The 16,477-nt window shown below is 53.1% G+C and overlaps 1 protein-coding gene across 4 annotated transcripts in view; it reads left to right on the top strand.

Moving 5' to 3' along the window:
* Positions 1–16,251, top strand: part of crebbpb (CREB binding lysine acetyltransferase b) — a 41,569-nt gene extending 25,318 nt beyond the window's left edge. Inside the window, exons 14-31 of one of the 4 annotated variants that reach the window (XM_030376635.1) lie at positions 291–656; positions 1,174–1,344; positions 2,458–2,632; positions 3,079–3,197; positions 3,654–3,893; positions 4,834–4,922; positions 5,741–5,821; positions 6,059–6,115; positions 6,438–6,515; positions 6,653–6,720; positions 7,150–7,300; positions 7,737–7,883; positions 8,302–8,415; positions 9,139–9,304; positions 10,451–10,618; positions 10,982–11,143; positions 12,131–12,412; positions 12,684–16,251. In XM_030376635.1, the coding sequence (XP_030232495.1) occupies positions 291–656; positions 1,174–1,344; positions 2,458–2,632; positions 3,079–3,197; positions 3,654–3,893; positions 4,834–4,922; positions 5,741–5,821; positions 6,059–6,115; positions 6,438–6,515; positions 6,653–6,720; positions 7,150–7,300; positions 7,737–7,883; positions 8,302–8,415; positions 9,139–9,304; positions 10,451–10,618; positions 10,982–11,143; positions 12,131–12,412; positions 12,684–15,179 (5,130 nt within the window). In that variant the 3' untranslated portion in view covers positions 15,180–16,251. The remainder of the gene's footprint in view (positions 1–290; positions 657–1,173; positions 1,345–2,457; positions 2,633–3,078; positions 3,198–3,653; positions 3,894–4,833; positions 4,923–5,740; positions 5,822–6,058; positions 6,116–6,437; positions 6,516–6,652; positions 6,721–7,149; positions 7,301–7,736; positions 7,884–8,301; positions 8,416–9,138; positions 9,305–10,450; positions 10,619–10,981; positions 11,144–12,130; positions 12,413–12,683) is intronic. The other 3 variants (XM_030376652.1, XM_030376644.1, XM_030376661.1) reach the window with 3 other exon arrangements.
* Positions 16,252–16,477: the final 226 nt, after the last annotated feature.

Genomic DNA, 16,477 nt, shown 5'->3' with positions numbered 1-16,477 from the left:
CAATAATCTCATTTAAAATATTATTTTGGCAAGTCCCAAAGGTATTTCATAACTGAAGCGGTAACGATTCAAGAAGCCTATTAAATCCGCCCAACATCTGGAGCGTGTTGTCAAAGAGGACCAAGGCACACTCGCACTCCTGCCTTCCCTTTGCGGCGGACTGCTTACATTTGAAGTCCACCGAGTGCGTCTGGAACGGCACGCACGTGTCTAACTCCACGTGCACGTGTCTAACTCCACGTGCACATGTCTAACCTCACGTGCACGTCTCTCCCCTCTCCTCCCCCCAGCAGCAGCAGCAGCAGCAGCAGCAGAGCTCCAACCTCCCCCTGAACGCGCTGGGGTCCCAGCTGCCCTGCGCCCCCCTAGCGCAGCCCCCCCTCCGCGCCACCCCTCCGCCCAACACCTCCGCTAACCCCCCGCCCCCGCAGCCGCCCCCCCACGCCTCCGCCCGGCCCTCCACCCCCGCCTCGGCGGGCGGCCCGTGCTCCACCACCCCCACCCACGTCCCCGGCGGCCTCCCCGGACCCCCCTCCAGCCGGGGCGCCTCCCCCGCCCCCTCCCAGCCGCACACCCCCCTGCAGCCCCCGCCCGACCCGCCCGGACCCCCGCCGCAGCAGCCCTCCTCTGTCCAGCCGCAACACCCCAGCACACCGGTGAGACCCCTCCCAACCCCTTACCCCCCCCTCCCTACCCACTCCCCCACCCTTTACTCCTACTCCTCTTCCTCTTCCTCCTCCTCCTCCTCTCTTCTTCATCCTCCTCCCCTTCCTCTTCCTCCCCTTCCTCCTCCTCCTCCTCCTCCTCCTCCTCCTCCTCCCCAGTAGAGACTGCGATGCAGACGGTCCGATGTCTTCCTGACCGTTTGGTCCAACTCATCGGTTTTGAGAACGCCTGGGCTCTGAAAGGCTGAACTGTAATCCGAGTTCACTACAAACGCCCAGACCGGATCCGCTCTCGCACCGCCAGGCTCTGCTCCCCGGCCTCTCATCAGACCCACTCACGCACGCCTTAATCACACCACCTTCCTTAAGGATCATTAAACGGGGCTGACGCATAACGCGTGAATTATTCATCCCCTCAGAAGCTCAGAGAGGCTCGCCTCGCGCGTCCTGCGCGTCCCTCCCGGCGGATACCAGTACGGTCAACGTCTCCCCTTGTGTCTCCCCGCAGCTCTCCCAGGCCGCGGCCAGCGTGGACAACCACGCCCCCACGCCGGGCTCCGTGGCGGACGCCAGCTCCCAGCAGGCGCTGCCCGACATGGTCACCGCGGAGACGCGGGCGGAGCCCAGGGAGGACGGCAGCGGAGGCTCGGGCAAGAAGCAGATGGACATCAAGAGCGAGGTAGAGAGACGTGACGAGAACTCCTGGGGGAACACAGTGGATGGACTTCCACACCTTATATTGAAAATTCACATTCGGGGCTTTTAGCAGACGCTTTTATCCAAAGCGACTTACATTAAGTACATTTGTCAGAAGAAAGAGAAACAATATATCGCTCTCGGTACTCTAGAGATGTTCATAGAAACAAGTGCTAAGCATTGACACTGGCTAGGTAACCCATTCCCTGTATACAACAAGATAGCTAGGCTAAGACGCTACACAGGGCAAGTACTATTTTTCAGTGCCAGGACGTACGACATACAATAAGTGAGTATATAAAGTATCAAAACGTAATACCTTGTCAGAATACTCAACTTATACTTCTTCGGTGTCAGTTCTTATTTGTTACATATTTACAGATCTGATAAAGTATCAGAATTACAGCATGATCAGGGTTTAAAGGGGCAACCTCTTCGTCAAGATCTATAAACAGAGTAGGGCTAAAAAAATTGAAATTGCGATTTTTCTGGTAGAGATTGCGGTTTCGATTTCAACCACGATTTATTTTCTTTAAATCAAGTTTCAGTATAAATTAATATAACCAATGAATTCCATTAAGGTAATGCAATAATGAAAACTGCTGGCAACAGATTTCAAATGCAAGACTGTTTATTAAGTACCTAAGAAACAACAACCAAAAAAGTCAAATAAAAAGGGAGCCCTCTTTCTTAAGTAAACTTGCTTCAATGGCTCATCAGCATCAAAATAATTGCACTTTTGTAAAATATTTAAAAAAAAAAAAAAAAAAAAACGCAGCTTTGACGATCCCAAAATTGTAGTGCTTGAGATCGCGATTTTCGGTCGAAAACGATAGATCGTTCAGCCCTAAAACAGAGACACAGAAATCACGGCTGCTCGAACCATCGAAATAACCAATCCCATGAACGCAGTCTCTGCACGCCCTCCATCCACCAAAGCGTTCCCCGTCTCCAGGCCTCGTGTCGTTAGTCGCCCCCCCTGTGGAGAAGCCATTGCACTTCACACCCAAGCCCCCAGTACCCCTAAACATCTATAAGAAGGCCGTGTCCATACTGTAAGTGTCCCCAGGCTGGTAACGGCGTCCCTGTGTTGCAGCCCCAGCACGAGGAGGTGGACCGGAAGCCCCTGCCGGTGAAGAAGGAGGAGGCGCTGGAGGCCAAGCAGGAGCCCATGGACGCGGAAGACACCAAGCCCCTGGTGAAGGTGGAGCCCAAGGAGGAGGGGGAGGACGGCACCAACGGGACCTCCGCCGCGCAGAACCGCAGGAAAAGTAGGAACCGAAACCGTCCTGAGAAACAAAATACGTCTTCTGTGACTTTTGCTACTTGTAAATCATTTTCAGTGCGACCTTTGCAACGCCAACCTTTTGGAAGAGATGTTAACGTTGTTAACAATGAAGTCACTCCAACCACACTGTTTATAGATACCGCAGTTTGATTAGGTCCGATTTTTTTGATCTATACACACGTAATCAGACATGTCCATTTTGTAGGACCTCATTTGAAATAAAGTCTCATTTCAGAAGATGCCTGAACATGCAATGAACAAAAACAAGCATAAAAATTGCCCCTTCTCATTTTGCATTTGATTTATAATTTAATGGACACGATATCACAGTAAACACCAACAGAATGTGTGGTAGACATGTAGCACGTTCAGCACCTGGGAGCGTCTGTAAAGCCCTCTAACGGCGACCCTTGACCTCCCGCTCTGCAGTCTTCAAGCCGGAGGAGCTGAGGCAGGCCCTGATGCCCACCCTGGAGTCCCTCTACCGCCAGGACCCCGAGTCCCTGCCCTTCAGACAGCCGGTCGACCCCATGCTGCTGGGCATCCCCGTAAGTCGACCCAACACCGCCATCACCACCACCACCACCACCACCACCACCACCACCACCACCACCACCACCACCAACACCACCACCACCTCCACCACCACCACCACTACCACCACCACTACCACCACCACCACCACGTTTTCATTTCAGGATGCACAGCCAATTTCAGAGCAGCGATTCCTTTTATGTTATGGATTTAGAGGATATATATCTCCCGTTTTTGGTTCCATTATGTGAAGTTTGTTCTAATTTTATACTTAATAATTAACCAAATGCACTTTCGTGGCATCACATTATATACATGACATCCGTAGTCAGACATGAGGATACGTTGTCTATAATCCTGTAGAGGTTTCTTTCATCATTATTTCTGATAATCATGCATCCATAACCCCCCCCCCCCCCCCCCCAACATGTATTTAACGGCCTCATCCCTCCCCCCTCCCCTCCCTGCAGGACTACTTTGACATCGTGAAGACCCCCATGGACCTGTCCACCATCAAGCGCAAGCTGGACACGGGCCAGTTCCAGGAGCCCTGGCAGTACGTGGACGACGTGTGGCTCATGTTCAACAACGCCTGGCTGTACAACCGCAAGACGTCCCGCGTCTACAAGTACTGCTCCAAGCTGGCCGAGGTGTTCGAGTCGGAGATCGACCCCGTCATGCAGGGCCTGGGCTACTGCTGCGGCCGGAAGGTGAGCGAGGGGGGAGAGAGGGGGGAGAGAGGGGAGAGAGGGGGGCTGGGGGAGGCAGAGAGAGGGGGGGGCTGGGGGAGACGGAGAAGAGGGGGTAGAGGAGGAGGAGAGAGAGGGGCTAAGAGGGGCGGACATGTGTCCTAGTTGTTGTTAAGGTAGTGGTTGAAAGGGAAAATGTTGTCAAAGGGTAGGTGACCCCCCCCCCCCCCTGTGGGAGCAAGGGGAACTTCCGCCTACGAGGGAAAGAAAGCAATCGGAGCAGTCGTGACGAGATGCTAGTGAAGGACGTGGGTAATACGCACATGTCGGGTTCCGTAGGAGCAAGTGCGAGGGGTGTGGTCAAGGGGCGTGGTCAACACACGCGCCTGCTCGGGCAGAGTGTGCAGCCGATGGAGAACGGTCGCTCTGGAAAAGCATTTTTAGCGGAACTTACCAGACTTTCACGCAACTTTGTACATTTTAGTCAAAATAATCACAGATGTTCAGACTCTCCGGAGGGTGTAGGAAAAGAAATACAAAAATCCTACACTCACAGGTAGTAGAATTTTGTTTGTTTTTTGTAATTGTCCATTGCATGTCCAGGCAACATCTTAAATTACACTTTATTTCAATTTCCCACAAAATGCATAGATCTGATTGTGTGTATATACACAAAATCAGACTAAATCAAACAGCGTTATCTCTTAACAATGTGGCTGGGGGGACTTCATTCAGTCCTAGTTCTGCTGAATCAGCGGGGATATATTTACCACTGTCCCGATAAGAAACACAAACACGCTGTAGGATTTAGAAAACCGCTCCAAATGTCAGTGTCGTTTGAACGGAAACTCCTGGAGCAAATGATCCCCTTAAACAGTGGCTAGGGGAGCGCTGCTCCTGGGACTGCATACTTGGTTTGAACGGCTGAATGAACCCCTGTTTGTCCTGGTTGTCTCCGCAGTACGAGTTCTCGCCTCAGACCCTCTGCTGTTATGGCAAGCAGCTGTGCACCATCTCGAGGGACGGCACCTACTTCAGCTACCAGAACAGGTCAGTGCGCCCGCAGAGCCGCCGGACGTCGGGGCAGGGGTCCGTGTGCATCATTATAGCAATTACCGTTTATGTGCAAAACAGGCAAACGCTGGGTTCCAGGCTGAACTCCAGCTCAGAAGCTCCCCCTGGTGTTGAGAGAAGGCAACCGCATTCTAATCTTTCCCCAGAAATATTAACTATTTAATCCGTACCGTAGTGACTGCTGCTGAAATTAAGAATTAAAACACGTGGGCTTTATTATGGATGTCATTTAACGTAATAAAAAAATGTGTTTAGTTCTAATTAGTATTCGTTATTTTTTGTTTTTCGGTCCTTGACCAAATCAGTTCGCAGTTGGTTTTAATAATCATTTCTCCTCGGAGCCTTTGCAATAAGAGCTTAACGATTAAACCACCAACATCCAAAACATAATTGACCATCCATGATTGAATTCCTACATGTCATGTAATCACTTAGTTAATTAACACGGTGTGTTACGATCATTGCAGTTATTTTTTGTTACACGCTGTATGTATAATTGAATTATTGTTTCCCCCATTCCCTCGTCTGTGTGTCTGACCGTGACGGCATCCTGCCCCCACATACGTGACTCACCTGTGTGTGCGTGTGTCTGTGTCTGTCACCTCATGTTCACCTCCCTCCCTCTGCCTTTCGGTTCCCCCTACTATGTTCCATCCACCCCCCCCCCCCCCCCCCGCCCCCCCGTTCCGTCCCCCTCCACCCCCCCTCGTTACGCCTCTGTCGGCCCCGGCGTGACGGTACTGCCACCGTGGGTGTGTCCGCAGCTCACCCCAACATGGCCTTCTCGCCCACAGGTACCACTTCTGCGAGAAGTGCTTCAACGAGATCCAGGGCAACAGCGTAACCCTGGGCGACGACCCCGCGCAGCCCCAGACGTGAGTTGCCCCCCCCCCCCCCCCCCCCCCCGACGCAAGGCCAGGCCCGCTGCCGTCTGCTGATTGGTTAAAAATTAGAGGCTTCTGTTTTTTTTTATGTGTCACACAACACGCCCATCAATTACAATTACCTGCGTTCCACCTGAGGGCGGAGTCGTACACGCACTTTGCTCACTTGTCTTTCGTTTTAATCTTGTGTTTTAAAACATTGTGTCGGCCGTCCTGTTCTCTGTCTAGAATGATTTCAAAAGAGCAGTTTGAGAAGAAGAAGAACGACTCGCTGGACCCTGAACCGTAAGTACCAACACTAGCTAGGACTTTGTGAAGTGGAGTGTGGCGATGTGGCTCAGGAGGTAGAGCGGATAGGCTGGTAAGCGGAAGGTCGCTAGTTCGATCCCCGGCTCCTCCTAGCTGAGTGTCGAGGTGTCCCTGAGCAAGCCGCCTCACCCTGACTGCTCCTGAGCAGCTGGCTGTCGCCTCGCATGGTCGACACCACCGTGAATGTGTGCATGAATGGGTGAATGTTAGGCAGAAATGTAAAGCGCTTTGAGTGGCCACTGGGGAGAACAGCGCAGTATAAATGCAGTCACTTTAACATTTACCATTGTCCTCCCAGGTTTGTAGAATGTAAAGACTGCGGGAGGAAGATGCACCAGATCTGTGTGCTGCACTATGACGTCATCTGGCCGTCGGGGTAAGTCTCTTTATGAGTCCACCTCCTCTTGCTTTATGTGTTCTTACGACCCCCCCCTGAAGCCCCCTCTCTCTCTGTCTCCGTCTCCCTCTCTGAGACCCACTATTCATATTTATTTTTGCCGTATTGTCTTCCAGCTTCATCTGTGACAACTGCCTCAAGAAGTCCACCAAGACGAGAAAAGACAACAAGTTTTCAGCCAAAAGTAAGCTGCCGTGCGTCCGAACATCACGTCCGCTCGCTCTCCGTGATAGACAGACGGAGAGATCGAGTGTGGATACCGTGGAGGCTGAGGTCAAAGCAACGCAAGACCTCTTCACGTTGTCTTCATCTGTCTGTTGCCACGCTGCAATCCCTGATTCAAGATGGGATCAACTTTATCGTCCCAAAGGAAATTAATTTTAGACTCAGTGTCTACTCTATCAAACAGTCTGTACAAAACAAGCGGACGGTGGAAAGCAAACAACATTAAAAGCAAACGATTGATTTAAAAATTATCAATAAAGATAGAATAACGATTTGACCCGAGTAAAGAGGGGGACTTCAGCATCGACGGGCTTTAAAGAACACAAAACTCCTCTGCAGCTGTTAAATGTCATTAATCTGTTCCGCCGTCCCGTCCCCGTCCTTCCAGGGTTGCAGACGACGCGCCTGGGCACTTACATCGAGGACCGGGTGAACAAGTACCTGAAGCGGCAGAACCACCCGGAGGCGGGCGAGGTGTTCGTCCGGGTGGTGGCCAGCTCGGACAAACACACGGAGGTGAAACCTGGCATGAAGTCCAGGTAGGTCCAGTCGTCAGCCGGGCGGTCTCTGGTTCTGTAGTGATGAAGTGTGTGCTTCGCCGTGGGTGCCTTGGGTACCGTTCAGCAGTTGTAAAGTGAAAAATTAACAAGATTTTAGAGCAAACCCAAAAATGTTCCCTCCCTCCGCACGTTGCTCTACCGTGGAGGAGTGTCGTGTGATTGACAGGCAAGATGGTTTTCCCAAGCCGATCAGGGAAGAAATGCCCTAACATCTATAATGGGTCATACAGAAGCAGGTGTAGTCAGTTGGAAACATGAAGATTTCCACAGTGCATGGCTGATGGATGTTGCATTTCCCTCAAATGACGATAAAAGTCTGACCTACAGCGCTTGGATTCTCATTGTTATTTGCCCTTGAAACCTTGCCCTGCTGGCCTTGTGGATGACCGGGTTCATGTGATCTGTTGGGCCATAGGTTTGTGGACTCGGGCGAGATGATGGAGACCTTCCCTTACAGAACCAAAGCACTTTTTGCATTTGAGGAGATCGACGGGGTGGACGTGTGCTTCTTCGGCATGCACGTCCAGGAGTACGGCTCGGAGTGTCCCTTCCCAAACACCAGGTACGCCCCCCCGCCCCTCACCCAGACACCGAGACCCCCTTGAGGGCTGCAGATCGCCCTGAAGGGGGTCACGAGCAGCACAGTCAGAGACTAATTGCACCAATGTGCAAAACCAAGAGATACAGGAAGTCTTGCATACCAGCTGCTACAAGGTTTTACAATGCACAAAAATAACTTTGCATTTTTTTATTAATATTTATTTTATTTTTAACTTATTAAGTATAGAAGCTATCTGAGGAAATGCGTGGTGTTATTTCTGTCTTGAAGCTGGAGTGTCACTGTTATTTCCTGTAAAGGATTATTAAAGGATCTATCTATCCATCTTTCTTCAAACTCCTCCTTGCTTGTATACGTACGCAGTATTTACCTGCCTAGCACACACCTCTTATGACCCTCCCCTTTCTCTCCCTCTGCGCAGACGGGTTTACATCTCATACCTCGACAGCATTCACTTCTTCAAGCCCCGTCTCCTGAGGACAGCTGTCTACCACGAGATCCTAATAGGCTACCTGGAGTATGTCAAGAAGCTGGGGTAGGTGTTAGCCTGCAGCGCCTTTACACACAAAAGCCCCCGCGAGCTCTCGCTGCTGGGAACCTGCAACGGGTTTCTCCTCTGCAAGTGTGGAGGAATTGCAGTGGATCCTTAGTTAGGCATTGTTGTAAAAACTTCTCCTCCTCCACCTCTTCTTCCTCCTCCCCCACCTCTCCTACTTCTCCTTCCACCTCCTCCACCTCTTCTACCTCCACCTCTCCTACATCTCCTCCTCCACCTCTTCTTCCTCCTCCCCCACCTCTCCTACTTCTCCTTCCTCCTCCTCCACCTCTTCTACCTCCACCTCTCCTACATCTCCTCCTCCACCTCTTCTTCCTCCTCCCCCACCTCTCCTACTTCTCCTTCCTCCTCCTCCACCTCTTCTACCTCCACCTCTCCTACATCTCCTCCTCCACCTCTTCTTCTTCCTCCTCCACCGCCTCTTCTACTTCTCCTTCCACCTCTTCTTCCTCCTCCCCCACCTCTTCTACTCCTCCTCCTCCACCTCCTCCTCCACCTCTTCTACCACCTCTTCTTCTTCTTCTTCTTCTTCTTCTTCTTCTTCTTCTTCTTCTTCTTCTTCTTCTTCTTCTTCTTCTTCTTCTTCTTCTTCTTCTTCTTCTTCTTCTTCTTCTTCTTCTTCTTCTTCTTCTTCCTCCTCCTCCTCCTCCTCCTCCTTCCTCCTCCTCCTCCTCCTCCTCCTCCTTCCTCCTCCTCCTCCAGGTATGTGTTCGGTCACATCTGGGCCTGCCCTCCCAGCGAAGGCGATGACTACATCTTCCACTGCCACCCCATGGACCAGAAGATCCCCAAGCCCAAGAGGCTGCAGGAGTGGTACAGGAAGATGCTGGACAAGGCCTTCGCTGAGAGGATCCTGCACGATTACAAGGTCAGCACGACTCCCTGTAACCGGGAAGCTGGTTAATCATGTTTCTATACTATACGGAAAAGGCCAATATATTGGGATAGATTGATAGATGGAAAGATAGAGATGGATAGATGGTTAGATACTTTATTCATCCCCATGGGGAAATTCAGGTATCCAGTAGCTCACGAAGTCAGTCAACAGATGGTACGGTTGGCAAACAACAAAATGGACAAACAGTAAAAGACTCGAATAAGAAAAAAAAGTGTTGCCCACATCGGGTGCCGTAATGGATTCAGTGTTTTGGAATAACTCCTGAGCACCAAGGTTGACTCCATAAACCCCGGCCCACCCAGGCTTGGTTTTGAAGTTTGAGGTTTATTTATTTCACAAAGGGACAAAGTATATATGTTTTTGATAAAATTGTAAATATACAGGATTATAGCCAAAGGCTAAAGGCAGATGGTCCCTTAATAAATGAGCAAAAAAATACATAAAATAAAACAAATCAGGGTAAAACATCATAATAGCTGACAGATCAGCAGCAGTCGACAAATTACTAATGATCCAGCTAGTGACAACAGGTTTGATTTTCCAGCAGCCATTTTCTAAGATGGAAGATGAGGTGAGAGTTGATAGTTTGCGTAGTGACCTTGATGTAGAGTTCCAGGTATTGGTTGCTCTATGGGCAAGAACTGCCTGGCCAAGGGCCCTTCTCCTAAAGGGAACAGCGGCATTACCTCTGGAGGGATTAACAAAAGGGCGCTTGGCCGTTGGTCCCCCCTGGTCCGGGTTCCCCCTGGTCCTGGTCCCCCCTGGTCCTGTTCCGTGGGTCCCCCCTGGTCCGGGTCCTCCCGTGGTCCTGGTCCTGGTCCCCCCTGGTCCAGGTTCCCCCTGGTCCTGGTCCGGGCCCCCCTGGTCCTGGTCCCCCCTGGTCGTGGTCCGGGGGTCCCCCCTGGTCCGGGTCCCCCCTGGTCCTGGTCCCCCCTGGTCCGGGTCCTCCCGTGGTCCTGGTCCTGGTCCCCCCTGGTCCAGGTTCCCCCTGGTCCTGGTCCCTCTGGTCCAGGTCCCCCCTGGTCCAGGTCCCCCCTGGTCCAGGTCCCCCCTGGTCCTGGTCCCCCTGGTCCTGGTCCTGGTTCCTAACCGGCATGTCTCTCTGTGTGCTCTCAGGACATTTGTAAGCAGGCCACGGAGGACCGGCTGACCAGCGCCAACGAGCTGCCCTACTTCGAGGGCGACTTCTGGCCCAACGTCCTGGAGGAGAGCATCAAGGAGCTGGAGCAGGAGGAGGAGGAGCGCAAGAGGGAGGAGAACAGCACCTCCTGCGAGACCCCCGAGGTGAGGAGGAGGAGGGAAAAGGGGGAGGATGTGTGTAGAAAATGTTTGCGTGTGTTCTATACAAACGCACACTCTATACAACCACGCTATACAAAGGCACAAGGATGGGAGGAAAAAGGGGACGATTTGTGTTGGGAACGTTTGTGTGTTTTCTATACAAACGCACACCCTAAACACACACTCTATACACACTCTCTATACGAACACACAAGGAGGGGAGGAAAAAGGGAAGGTTTTGATCAGTTTTGGTTCGTTAGCATGTCCCGTTTAGCTCCACACCTTTAGCAGCCTGTTAGCCGTAGGTTCATATTCAAGTCTTTTTTTTATCTCTTGACGTCATGCGCTTCTGCCTCCATCCTCCAGGGGGCTCAGGCGGAGAGCAAGAACGCCAAGAAAAAGAACAATAAGAAGACCAATAAGAACAAGAGCAGCGTGAGCCGGGCCAATAAGAAGAAGCCGGGCATGCCCAACGTGGCCAATGACCTGTCCCAGAAGCTCTACGCCAACATGGAGAAACACAAGGAGGTGGGCGGAGCCAACAACGATAATTTAGCCTGAGTAATGAGTGATTGATGTGTGGACCTCTATGACATGTAAAGCGGCATGTGGCTCAGGAGGTGGAGCGGGTTGACCGGTAACCCGAAGGTTGCTAGTCCGATCCCCGGCTCCTCCTAGCTGAGTGTCGAGGTGTCCCCGAGCGAGGCACCTCACCCTAACACCTCCCGACGAGCTGGCTGTTGCCTTGCATGGTTGACACCGCCGTCGGTGTGTGCATGAATGGGTGAATGGTAGCCAATGATTGTAAAGCTCTTTGAGGGGCCCCTGGTTAGGAAAGCGCTGTATAAATGACCATTTATTTTACCATTTAAAGCAAGAGGACTTTATTGGTTTGTCCCACTCAGTCACGGTAGAGCCCTGATAAGCCTCCTTAACATAATTGCTTCTTGCTTGACGTGTTTATTTTGAAATAAATATTTAGCTTATTTAACCTAAAAGTTGATATATGGCTTTGAACCCGTCCTATACCCTTATATGGACATGTCCTGCTGTTGCCTGGGAAATGGGGCTGAACGATTTGGGGAAATAATCGAATTGCGAATATTTTGACCAATATTGCGATTGCGATTTAATGTGTGATTTTCATAATTTATTAAGTTCCTTCAGTTGTGTGTTATTCACTAAAAGACAAATAAATCATTCTTTAGTATGACCAACACAACATTGGAAGCAGTCAACATAAAAACTGTTCTTTCCTTTAGGCCAGGCCGATGTGTTGGGATTAATTTATATTATAAACTTCTTTAACTATTGAATTGTAAAATAAAAATAAATGAATGGTACTGATTTCCATTCAGTAACTGTAAAATTTTTTTATTTTTTTGTTAGTTTTTTATCGCAGCCTTTGCGATGTGCACAATATGCATTCTATTATATCGCAATTTCGATTTGAATTCGATGAATCGTTCAGCCCTACTGGGATACGTGCCTAATCCATCCGTCTCCTCCCTTCAGGTGTTCTTCGTGATCCACCTCCACGCCGGGCCCCTGGTCAACACCCTCCCCCCCATCATGGACCCCGACCCGCTGCTAAGCAACGACCTGATGGACGGCCGCGACGCCTTCCTCACGCTGGCCCGCGACAAGCACTGGGAGTTCAGCTCGCTGCGGCGCTGCAAGTGGAGCTCCATGTGCATGCTGGTGGAGCTGCACAACCAGGGCCAGGACCGCTTCGTGTACACCTGCAACGAGTGCAAGAACCACGTGGAGACGCGCTGGCACTGCACCGTCTGCGAGGTGAGGGGGTGGTGGGGGTGGGGTTCAGGGTGGGTGTGTGTGGTTGTGTGTGTGTGTCTCACCAATCAGACTTGCATAAGCAGAGGTGCACAGTCAAGTATTTAACAGCACAAAAAAACGAAATTAGCTTGAGGAACCAGACTGGGAAGCGTTGAATCAGCGATGTAGTCGCAGACCAGTAACCAAGCTCCCAGTGCAATGCGTTCCCTCGGGCATGTGTGTCTAACCAGCATCGTGTGTCCTTCTCCCCCTGCCCCCCTCCACCCCCCAGGACTTCGACCTGTGCATCAACTGCCACGGCATCAAGGGCCACGAGCACAAGATGGTCAAGTGGGGCCTGGGCCTGGACGACGACAGCAACAACCCCAGCGGCGAGGCCTCCAAGAGCCCCCAGGAGAGCCGGCGCCTGAGCATCCAGCGCTGCATCCAGTCGCTGGTGCACGCCTGCCAGTGCCGCAACGCCAACTGCTCGCTGCCGTCCTGCCAGAAGATGAAGCGGGTGGTGCAGCACACCAAGAGCTGCAAGCGCAAGACCAACGCGGGCTGCCCCGTGTGCAAGCAGCTGATCGCCCTGTGCTGCTACCACGCCAAGCACTGCCAGGAGAACAAGTGTCCCGTCCCCTTCTGCCTCAACATCAAGCAGAAGCTCCGGCAGCAGCAGCTGCAGCACCGGCTGCAGCAGGCCCAGATGATGCGGCGCAGGATGGCCTCCATGGCGGGCAGTCGCATGCCCCTCCCTTCCCCGCCGTCCTCGTCCACGCCGGGCACGCCCACCTCGGGGCAGCAGCCCAACACGCCCCAGACGCCACAGCCCCTCCCCAGCCAGGCCCCTCAGCAGCAGCAACCGCAGCAACCGGGGCAGCCGCAACAACAGCAGCAGCAGCAGACCCCCAACGCGGCCGTCATGGCCCCGGGCTTCCCCAACAACGGGCGGCTCAGCCAGCCCTCCACGCCCGGCCCTCAGGGCAAGCCGGGGCCCCAGTCGTCCCCGCTGCATCAGCAGCAGCAGTCGCCGCTGCACAACATGGCCCCCCAAGTCCAGCAGCTGCAGCTGCAGCAGCAGCTGCAGCTGCAGCAGCAACAGCAGCTGCAGCTGCAACAGAGCCCCCAGCAGCCGCAGGCCCTGATGGCCGCCCACAAGGTGGCCAAGCAGATCGAGATGGTGGCTAAGGCCAAGCAGCAGCAGCAGCAGAACTTCGCCATGAACGGCGTGCCGCTCGCCCACCCCCGCATGGGCGGCCCCATGGGCGGCCAGATGCAGATGATGCAGGGGCCACGGGGTCCCCAGGTGATGCAGCAGAGCCCGTGGGGCCCCGGCGTGCCGAGCCCCATGCAGACGGCGCAGGGCCCGCAGCTCCAGGGGCCCCCCCCGCAGTGCCACATGGTCCCCCAGCAGGGGCCGGGCTCCCAGATGGCCCAGCAGCAGGGCCCGCTGATGCAGAGGCCCATGATGCCCCAGCAGCAGGGGCTGCAGATGCCCGGGGCCATGCCCCAGGGGCCCTCCGGGCCGGGCCTGACGCCCCAGCAGCAGGGCATGCCCCGCGGCGTCCCGGGCAACATCGCGCCCAGCGCCCTGCAGGACCTCCTGCGCACGCTCAAGTCGCCCAGCTCGCCGCAGCAGCAGCAGCAGGTCCTCAACATCCTCAAGTCCAACCCCCACCTCATGGCGGCCTTCATCAAGCAGCGGACGGCCAAGTACCAGGCCACCCAGCCCCAGGGGCCGGGGCAGCAGCAGCAGCAGGGGCCGCCCCAGCAGAGCCCCCAGCAGGCCATGATGGGCCCCCAGGCCGGCATGCAGGCCATGGCCGCCATGCAGCAGGCCCACGCGCTGAGGCCCGGGATGCCCGCCCAGCAGCAGCCGCCGCCTCAGCAGCAGCAGCAGCAGCAGCAGGCGCCGCAGCAGGCGGGCCCCCAGGGCATGACCCCCATGGGCCTCCAGGGGCAGATGATGAGCGCCGCTCACAACGGTAACCAGCAGGTGGCGGCCCAGTACCGCAGGCACCTACTCCGCATGCAGCTGCAGCAGCAACAGCAGCAGCAGCAGCAGCAGCAGCAGGGAGGCATGCCGCAGAGCCACAGTCAGTTCCCCCAGCAGCAGCAGCAGCCGGGCCCTCCCAGCTACTCGCAGCTCCGCATGCAGCAGCAGCAGCAGCAGCAGCAGCAGCAGCAGCAGCAGCTTGCCATGCAGGCCGCAGTAGGGCCCGGGGGCCAGCTCCCTCCCATGGCCCAGATGGGGCAGCCGGGCATGAGCATAGATGCCCAGAGCCTCCACCAACACCTCCTGCAGCAGCAGCAGCAGCAGCAGATGCTCAAGCAGCAGCAGCAGCAGCAGATGGGCTCCCCGGCGCAACAGGCCAACGCCATGAGCCCCCAGCCCCACATGCTCCAGGGCCCGCCCCAGGGGGGCCCCCACCTGCCCGGCCAGGCCATGACCAACGCCCTGGGGAACCAGGTGCGGTCGCCGGCGCCCGTGCAGTCGCCCTGCCCCCCCTCGCAGCAGCAGCAGCAGCCGCCCCATTCCAGCCCGTCGCCGCGGATGCAGCCGCACCCCTCGCCGCAGCACGGCTCGCTGCACTCCAGCTCGCCGCACCCCGGCCTGGGCGGGCCCATGGCGGGCTCCATGGAGCAGGGACACATGGGGACGGCGGAGCAGAGCGCCATGCTGCCCCAGCTCAACCCCCCCAACCGGGGGGGGCTGGGCAGTGACATGGGGATGGGGAGCGATACCACGGGGGACACGCTGGAGAAGTACGTCGAAGGATTGTAGCATTGCTTGGTGGAAGATTTAAAAAACAATTGGCCTTGATTGCGTGTTTCCATCCAAGAACCATTTTTTTTGTACTTATGTAAAAAGTTGAAAGGAATACAGAGAAATTAGTCGAGAGGCCTAAGGACTGTGAACGTTTCATTCAAACCAAGGGACTGCTTTATTCTTCCTGCGACACGAGGAGGGGTTTAAATAATTGCTGTTTAAAAAAAAAAGAGGACAATTAAACACAAAGAATATATTTTTTGGTTCAGACCAGGCCACAAGAGTATGTTGTTCTGGTCGTTGTGTTTTAATTTGGTTGTTTTCCATTTCTTTACGATCTGGTGTTGACTTCCTATTTTTTTTTTTTTTATGAAACTTCTCAAAACAAAAATCTAGTTTTGTTTTATTTTGGTTCTTTTGTACCCCTGGAAAAATTACTAGCGTTTTTTGTGTTGAGAAGACTGTAAATGAGTTTGTCTGGGAACTTTTTTTGCCAGGTTTCACCTCTTTCTCCCTTTCTTTGCCCCCCTGGCTAATTTATTCTAATATTCAATTTTTCAAAAAGGACACGTCTTTGGGAAAGTTAGACTTTGTGTCCTGTTTGCAGAGATTACGGGAGGTTTAACACGTTTGTATAGAACCTGGGACTTTTTGCACACGCACCGAAACACGACATGGCAGGTGTGTGGTGTGTGGGGCGGGGGGGGATGGGATGACCAGCACTGCGTGTTCATCCACTGGTGCGGGGGTGTTCAATAAACTGGAATGGGCCCAGTGCTTTTGTCTTGCAACGTTAAACTTTCTTTGTTCCTTCATTTAAAAAAGAAAAGAAAATTCTCATGAAGTCCTGAACCTCTTTTGCCTGTGGTGGGATATACTTGTTTTACTGCTGATTTTAGTTCAGAGTTCTTTGCAACCGTTTTTCTCTTGCATTAAACATTGTTGAACTGTTCTCTAATGTAAATCATGCAGATAGACAATACTGTAAATATCCAGAAATTAAGAATGAAATCACTGTACAAACTGGTTAAAATGGCTCATTTCTTACTTATATACCATATTGTTAAATAAACCTGTGTGCAACAGATACTGCCTATGGGTTTCATTGCTACGACGCATTGTTCGCAAGAACCGCAAATGTTTACACCAAATACTACGTATTGACTGCAATAATCACGATAACCAAGAAACTATGTTGCAAATTGAGAAAAATTCTCAAAATAGACTTTAATTTGGTTTCATAACAAAAATAATCGGAACTACGTAGTTTCTACTTTTCTCCTCAGGCATCGCACTAGACACCCCGGTGACGA

This window comes from Gadus morhua, chromosome 2 (assembly GCF_902167405.1).
Source record: "Gadus morhua chromosome 2, gadMor3.0, whole genome shotgun sequence".
Lineage (NCBI taxonomy): Eukaryota > Metazoa > Chordata > Actinopteri > Gadiformes > Gadidae > Gadus > Gadus morhua.
The sequence above is the reverse complement of the archived record's forward strand: the minus strand, read 5'-3'. Positions and strand labels throughout refer to the sequence as shown.